The sequence below is a fragment of the Neocloeon triangulifer genome, unplaced genomic scaffold (genome assembly GCF_031216515.1).
Source record: "Neocloeon triangulifer isolate White Clay Creek 2 clone unplaced genomic scaffold, ASM3121651v1 ptg000003l, whole genome shotgun sequence".
NCBI classification, from domain to species: domain Eukaryota; kingdom Metazoa; phylum Arthropoda; class Insecta; order Ephemeroptera; family Baetidae; genus Neocloeon; species Neocloeon triangulifer.
Genome location: NW_026775546.1, coordinates 7,986,095 through 7,993,355, shown reverse-complemented (window position 1 = coordinate 7,993,355; position 7,261 = coordinate 7,986,095). Strand labels below are relative to the sequence as shown.

Sequence of the window (7,261 nt, the reverse complement as noted above, 5' to 3'; positions counted from 1 at the left end):
ATCAAGGATAAAAAGAATAAACCACGATTTGCTTAATTTTAAAAGTATTCCAAAATCCTTTAAATAACATAAAATCGTGGTCTACGATGTTTAAGACCAGCCACAATTTTTCAATTCAGGTACAAAAATAGTCATGAATTTGAAAGAAAAATATAGTGAAGTGCTTTATTTCTAGCATTAAAATTTAGAGCAGAATTTTACAAACGAAAAAAAAATTAGTCATCATGATTTTTGTCCACAAATTTTCGTCTGAAATCATGACGACTGCAAAAACGCTTTGCAAAATCAAGGATAAAAAGAATAAACCACGATTTGCTTAATTTTAAAAGTATTCCAAAATCCTTTAAATAACATAAAATCGTGGTCTACGATGTTTAAGACGAGCCACAATTTTTCAATTCAGGTATAAAATAGTCATGAATTTGAAAGAAAAATATAGTGAAGTGCTTTATTTCTAGCATTAAAATTTAGAGCAGAATTTTACAAACGAAAAAAAAATTAGTCATCATGATTTTTGTCCACAAATTTTCGTCTGAAATCATGACGACTGCAGAAAACGCTTTGCAAAATCAAGGATAAAAAGAATAAACCACGATTTGCTTAATTTTAAAAGTATTCCAAAATCCTTTAAATAACATAAAATCGTGGTCTACGATGTTTAAGACGAGCCACAATTTTTCAATTCAGGTATAAAATAGTCATGAATTTGAAAGAAAAATATAGTGAAGTGCTTTATTTCTAGCATTAAAATTTAGAGCAGAATTTTACAAACGAAAAAAAAATTAGTCATCATGATTTTTGTCCACAAATTTTCGTCTGAAATCATGACGACTGCAAAAACGCTTTGCAAAATCAAGGGATAAAAAGAATAAACCACGATTTGCTTAATTTTAAAAGTATTCCAAAATCCTTTAAATAACATAAAATCGTGGTCTACGATGTTTAAGACGAGCCACAATTTTTCAATTCAGGTATAAAATAGTCATGAATTTGAAAGAAAAATATAGTGAAGTGCTTTATTTCTAGCATTAAAATTTAGAGCTGAATTTTAAAAATTTAAAAAAAAATAGTCCTCATGATTTTTGTGGACAATTTTTCGACTGAAATCATGAGGACTGCAGAAAACGCTTTGCAAAATCAAGGATAAAAAGAATAAACCACGATTTGCTTAATTTTAAAAGTATTCCAAAATCCTTTAAATAACATAAAATCGTGGTCTACGATGTTTAAGACGAGCCACAATTTTTCAATTCAGGTATAAAATAGTCATGAATTTGAAAGAAAAATATAGTGAAGTGCTTTATTTCTAGCATTAAAATTTAGAGCAGAATTTTACAAACGAAAAAAAAATTAGTCATCATGATTTTTGTCCACAAATTTTCGTCTGAAATCATGACGACTGCAGAAAACGCTTTGCAAAATCAAGGATAAAAAGAATAAACCACGATTTGCTTAATTTTAAAAGTATTCCAAAATCCTTTAAATAACATAAAATCGTGGTCTACGATGTTTAAGACCAGCCACAATTTTTCAATTCAGGTACAAAAATAGTCATGAATTTGAAAGAAAAATATAGTGAAGTGCTTTATTTCTAGCATTAAAATTTAGAGCAGAATTTTACAAACGAAAAAAAAATTAGTCATCATGATTTTTGTCCACAAATTTTCGTCTGAAATCATGACGACTGCAAAAACGCTTTGCAAAATCAAGGATAAAAAGAATAAACCACGATTTGCTTAATTTTAAAAGTATTCCAAAATCCTTTAAATAACATAAAATCGTGGTCTACGATGTTTAAGACGAGCCACAATTTTTCAATTCAGGTATAAAATAGTCATGAATTTGAAAGAAAAATATAGTGAAGTGCTTTATTTCTAGCATTAAAATTTAGAGCAGAATTTTACAAACGAAAAAAAAATTAGTCATCATGATTTTTGTCCACAAATTTTCGTCTGAAATCATGACGACTGCAGAAAACGCTTTGCAAAATCAAGGATAAAAAGAATAAACCACGATTTGCTTAATTTTAAAAGTATTCCAAAATCCTTTAAATAACATAAAATCGTGGTCTACGATGTTTAAGACGAGCCACAATTTTTCAATTCAGGTATAAAATAGTCATGAATTTGAAAGAAAAATATAGTGAAGTGCTTTATTTCTAGCATTAAAATTTAGAGCAGAATTTTACAAACGAAAAAAAAATTAGTCATCATGATTTTTGTCCACAAATTTTCGTCTGAAATCATGACGACTGCAAAAACGCTTTGCAAAATCAAGGGATAAAAAGAATAAACCACGATTTGCTTAATTTTAAAAGTATTCCAAAATCCTTTAAATAACATAAAATCGTGGTCTACGATGTTTAAGACGAGCCACAATTTTTCAATTCAGGTATAAAATAGTCATGAATTTGAAAGAAAAATATAGTGAAGTGCTTTATTTCTAGCATTAAAATTTAGAGCAGAATTTTACAAACGAAAAAAAAATTAGTCATCATGATTTTTGTCCACAAATTTTCGTCTGAAATCATGACGACTGCAAAAACGCTTTGCAAAATCAAGGGATAAAAAGAATAAACCACGATTTGCTTAATTTTAAAAGTATTCCAAAATCCTTTAAATAACATAAAATCGTGGTCTACGATGTTTAAGACGAGCCACAATTTTTCAATTCAGGTATAAAATAGTCATGAATTTGAAAGAAAAATATAGTGAAGTGCTTTATTTCTAGCATTAAAATTTAGAGCTGAATTTTAAAAATTTAAAAAAAAATAGTCCTCATGATTTTTGTGGACAATTTTTCGACTGAAATCATGAGGACTGCAGAAAACGCTTTGCAAAATCAAGGATAAAAAGAATAAACCACGATTTGCTTAATTTTAAAAGTATTCCAAAATCCTTTAAATAACATAAAATCGTGGTCTACGATGTTTAAGACGAGCCACAATTTTTCAATTCAGGTATAAAATAGTCATGAATTTGAAAGAAAAATATAGTGAAGTGCTTTATTTCTAGCATTAAAATTTAGAGCAGAATTTTACAAACGAAAAAAAAATTAGTCATCATGATTTTTGTCCACAAATTTTCGTCTGAAATCATGACGACTGCAAAAACGCTTTGCAAAATCAAGGGATAAAAAGAATAAACCACGATTTGCTTAATTTTAAAAGTATTCCAAAATCCTTTAAATAACATAAAATCGTGGTCTACGATGTTTAAGACGAGCCACAATTTTTCAATTCAGGTATAAAATAGTCATGAATTTGAAAGAAAAATATAGTGAAGTGCTTTATTTCTAGCATTAAAATTTAGAGCAGAATTTTACAAACGAAAAAAAAATTAGTCATCATGATTTTTGTCCACAAATTTTCGTCTGAAATCATGACGACTGCAGAAAACGCTTTGCAAAATCAAGGATAAAAAGAATAAACCACGATTTGCTTAATTTTAAAAGTATTCCAAAATCCTTTAAATAACATAAAATCGTGGTCTACGATGTTTAAGACCAGCCACAATTTTTCAATTCAGGTACAAAAATAGTCATGAATTTGAAAGAAAAATATAGTGAAGTGCTTTATTTCTAGCATTAAAATTTAGAGCAGAATTTTACAAACGAAAAAAAAATTAGTCATCATGATTTTTGTCCACAAATTTTCGTCTGAAATCATGATGACTGCAAAAACGCTTTGCAAAATCAAGGATAAAAAGAATAAACCACGATTTGCTTAATTTTAAAAGTATTCCAAAATCCTTTAAATAAGATAAAATCGTGGTCTACGATGTTTAAGACGATCATAATTTTTCAATACAGGTACAAAAATAGTCATGAATTTGAAAGAAAAATATAGTGAAGTGCTTTATTTCTAGCATTAAAATTTAGAGCAGAATTTTAAAAACGAAATAAAAAATAACTAACCAACTCGGATAATTATTAATGGCCAAAGGCGAATTTTATGACACTTTGAAAGTTAATGAACCACACAAAGGAATGCTATTGAAGGCGCTGAGTAAAAGTTTTGGGGATTGCTTTATATTTCTGTTTCCCCGGCCGCTGTGGAACATATGAGAGCAATCTGCGGTTTGATCGAGATTCCATCGATGGATGGACAAAAATGAAATAATGTGGAGAAAAAAGTTGACTGGGGGATTAAAGGCGCCCACCGCACTCAGCCTAAATTCACGCTCCATAATTTAGTGCGACCACGGCGTGGTTTTCGGGCACCACATAAAAGAGCAGATCCACTTTTGACGCGGCTCAGTCCATCATGATCCGACCTCTGCTGCTGACCTGCTGCCTGGCCGCCGCCTCCACCGCCTCCACCCTCGACCAGCTGCGCGGCTACGCACCATGCTTCCTGCAAACCGCCCACCCAGTGCCGTGCCTCAAAGAACGCGCCCTTCGACTCTTCGACAAGGTGCCAGTTTTTTTAAAGAAAAAATTGTTGTGCCACATTTCTCATCAAAAACATCCCTATTTAATATCATTTGGAGGGTAAAAGTGCATCAATTCGAGTTGTTTTACAATGCTTTGTGATTGTTAAATCAGTCAAATTTAAAATGGTCTGGAACTTTTTTCATATTATATTAAATTCAATATGCATTGGAACAAAATAATAAATATACTTAGAAAATCTGCAGAAAAGCAATGATGGCTGCCGCATTATTGGATTTTATTTTTCATAAAATTGTTAACAAAGTAAAAGTAAAACATAATATATAATTTTTTCAAGGCGTTGCTGACCGATTCAATCAAATTTTCGGATGGATTTGCAATTGAAAAAAATCCAGAGGAAATTTCGGCCAACTTTGACGCCTCCGACGAGCTGAATTTGCCTGCTGAGCCGTCGGCGCGGGAGGAGCAGTTGGACGAACTGTTGTGGAAAAGGACTCTCACCTTTTTCAAGACCAGAAGTGTCCGAATCGACCTTGAAGAAACTGCCCAAGAAGGTAAATTGAGGGATTTTTGCATGAACTTTCAAAAATTTAAATTCCAGTGGTAGAAATATTGACTTTTTCATAAGGATTCGAGTGCATCTTGGGAATTGTTTTAGGTGAAAAGAGCCAGAGATGTTTTTCTAGGGATATTTGAACGTCAACACTTCCATAAATTTTAGACTTAAATTAGTGAATCCGTCAGTAAATGATACAAATTAACTCCTAGCCCCATTAAATTTTCCATTTTAGTTCAGTCTGAGGGTAAAAAAGAATAAAAATCAAAGATTAATTAAGTTTTTTTAACTTAGCTTGAAAGTCTGATTACTCTAGTTGGGAACTTTTCGTTTTCCGTACACCAGGATATAAAAATAGTATAATCTTATCCCATTTATTCGTACGAATTTTCCTTTCAACTTCTTAAAATGTCCAAAACAAAATAACGTGAGCATTCAGGATTAAAAAAAAAAAAATAATAATAATGATGCTCTGTATATTTTGTAAAATATCCTATATGAGTTTGAGTTGCAAGTAAATTGCTATTCAGCATTTAAATTTTTTGTCAATCATTTTTTTCAAATCAGTTATAATTCTTTAACGTTTCTTGCAGGGCGACTTTTCAAAAAGAAAATCAAGAAGTTTGTGATTCCGCTGATCCTTGTGAAGGTGGGTCTGGCGTTGATGGCGACCAAGGCGTTGCTGATCGGCAAACTGGCGCTGGCCGTGACCCTGTTCGTGATCGTGCGTGAGTTCTTCGAGGAGCGCAAAAAGGCGCAGCACGAGACGTACGAGGTGTTCGCGAAACACCCCTCGGAGAGCGAGTATCAGCACTATGAAGCGTCCAGCCCCGTGCAGTCCGTCGTCCAGACCAGCGGCTTCTACCCCAGCAAGGGTGGCCGCAGCATTGTCAGGGAGACTAACTTGCCCGCCCTCGACGTCAACGAGAATGCCTACGACAACGGACAGTTTGCCCAAATGCTCGCCTACAGCGGCCGGCGCCCCAATTAATTAATTGTTGACCCGTTCCAACTCCAAAGTCGCTGCCATCCTCATTCAATATGTATTTATTTGGAAATATGTGTTATTTATTTCTTATTTATGTTCAATAAATTTAAATACTTGAAAAAGTTAGTTGGAAACTTTATTTTTTACAGAGTACACTTTGCATATATCAATTTAGAAAAAAAATATAAAATTATAATTAGAAAAAATAAAGAACTTATGATCTTTTTCTTGGGCGAAGATTGTACTGATCAACCGATTGATGTAAATAGTCAATAAAAATATGAAAAATCAAATTAAATTTTGAGGTCTCATGATCAGTCGCATTTCACTGATTTACTTAATCCCAAAATTGCATTTTGTAAGATTTTACTATAAGTTTTATAAATTGTATAATATGATTTCAGCCAATGGATCAAGGTTTTTATTTTCACTATCTTGAATTAATTTTAAGTTGTTGGATGAGATATGACTGTAATGAACGGAAGATACATAATTAAACAAATTATTTTAAGAAAACAAGCTATATATTCGGGCAGAAAAGATTCACTATTTATTTTGCGTCTAATATTTTAAGAGTAAAACTTTTGGTGTATTTTTCGTCCAGTTGGATTAATAAATACGTGTCTACTTGGGCCACTTAACCAAGCTTAGTTTAGTTTTTTGTAAGCCAGGAAAAAAATAAAAGTTAAAATAATGTAATAAATTTTCATCTTGGATTATCACCTTACTCTGTATCTATGATTAATTATAACTAAAGCTTTTAAATTTTAATCTTTTTTTAGAAGAATTTAAGACTATTTAAAAACTTTTAAAACTAATAAGAGACACTTTCTTGTCCTTGAGTCGACGCTTTGCGTGGCGAGAGCCATAATATATAATTGCATCAAATCAAGCGCAAACACACGCAATCCTCGTTAAGTCATAACACATGAATAATATTTAGGGCGAAACTGGCGAAAGTATAAATTCAGTAGAGAAAATAGTGAGCTCTTTTTTACTATAAATATATTTATCATTTCTTTAAACGTTTTGATCTTGAAAAGTGTTTAAATTTGAATTATATTTTCAAAATTTTCTTCGCATATTAGTAACATAGGAAATGAGATCGCAATATTTTTGTTTAATTTTATTCAGTTCTATATTTGTCTCGTCTGGTGCAAAAAATACTTGCTTGCCCCCATTCACGAGACTGACCCTTCCGGCAACGTTACATAACTTTCACCTTTTGCCGGCTCAGGTTGACACTGCCAACGCAACTCGCAGGCCACAGAGCAGGTATCGGTTAGGAAATAAAACACCAAATGTTGCTTGCGATCTTTGCCTTC

The 7,261-nt window shown here is 32.0% G+C and overlaps 1 protein-coding gene across 1 annotated transcript; it reads left to right on the top strand.

The window, feature by feature from the left end:
• The first annotated feature begins 4,264 nt into the window (after positions 1–4,264).
• On the top strand, positions 4,265–6,047 carry LOC132205746 (uncharacterized). Its single transcript, XM_059635005.1, has 3 exons — positions 4,265–4,414; positions 4,730–4,946; positions 5,542–6,047. The coding sequence occupies exons 1-3, from the start codon at positions 4,265–4,267 to the stop codon at positions 5,937–5,939; spliced, it is 765 nt and encodes a 254-aa protein (XP_059490988.1). The 3' UTR covers positions 5,940–6,047.
• Positions 6,048–7,261: the final 1,214 nt, after the last annotated feature.

Coding starts and splice junctions, on each gene's coding strand:
- LOC132205746 (XM_059635005.1), top strand. CDS start 4,265: ATGATCCGACCTCTGCTGCTGACCTGCTGCCTGGCCGCCGCCTCCACC. Junction 4,415..4,729: donor CCCTTCGACTCTTCGACAAG/GTGCCAGTTTTT, acceptor AATTTTTTCAAG/GCGTTGCTGACCGATTCAAT. Junction 4,947..5,541: donor TGAAGAAACTGCCCAAGAAG/GTAAATTGAGGG, acceptor CGTTTCTTGCAG/GGCGACTTTTCAAAAAGAAA.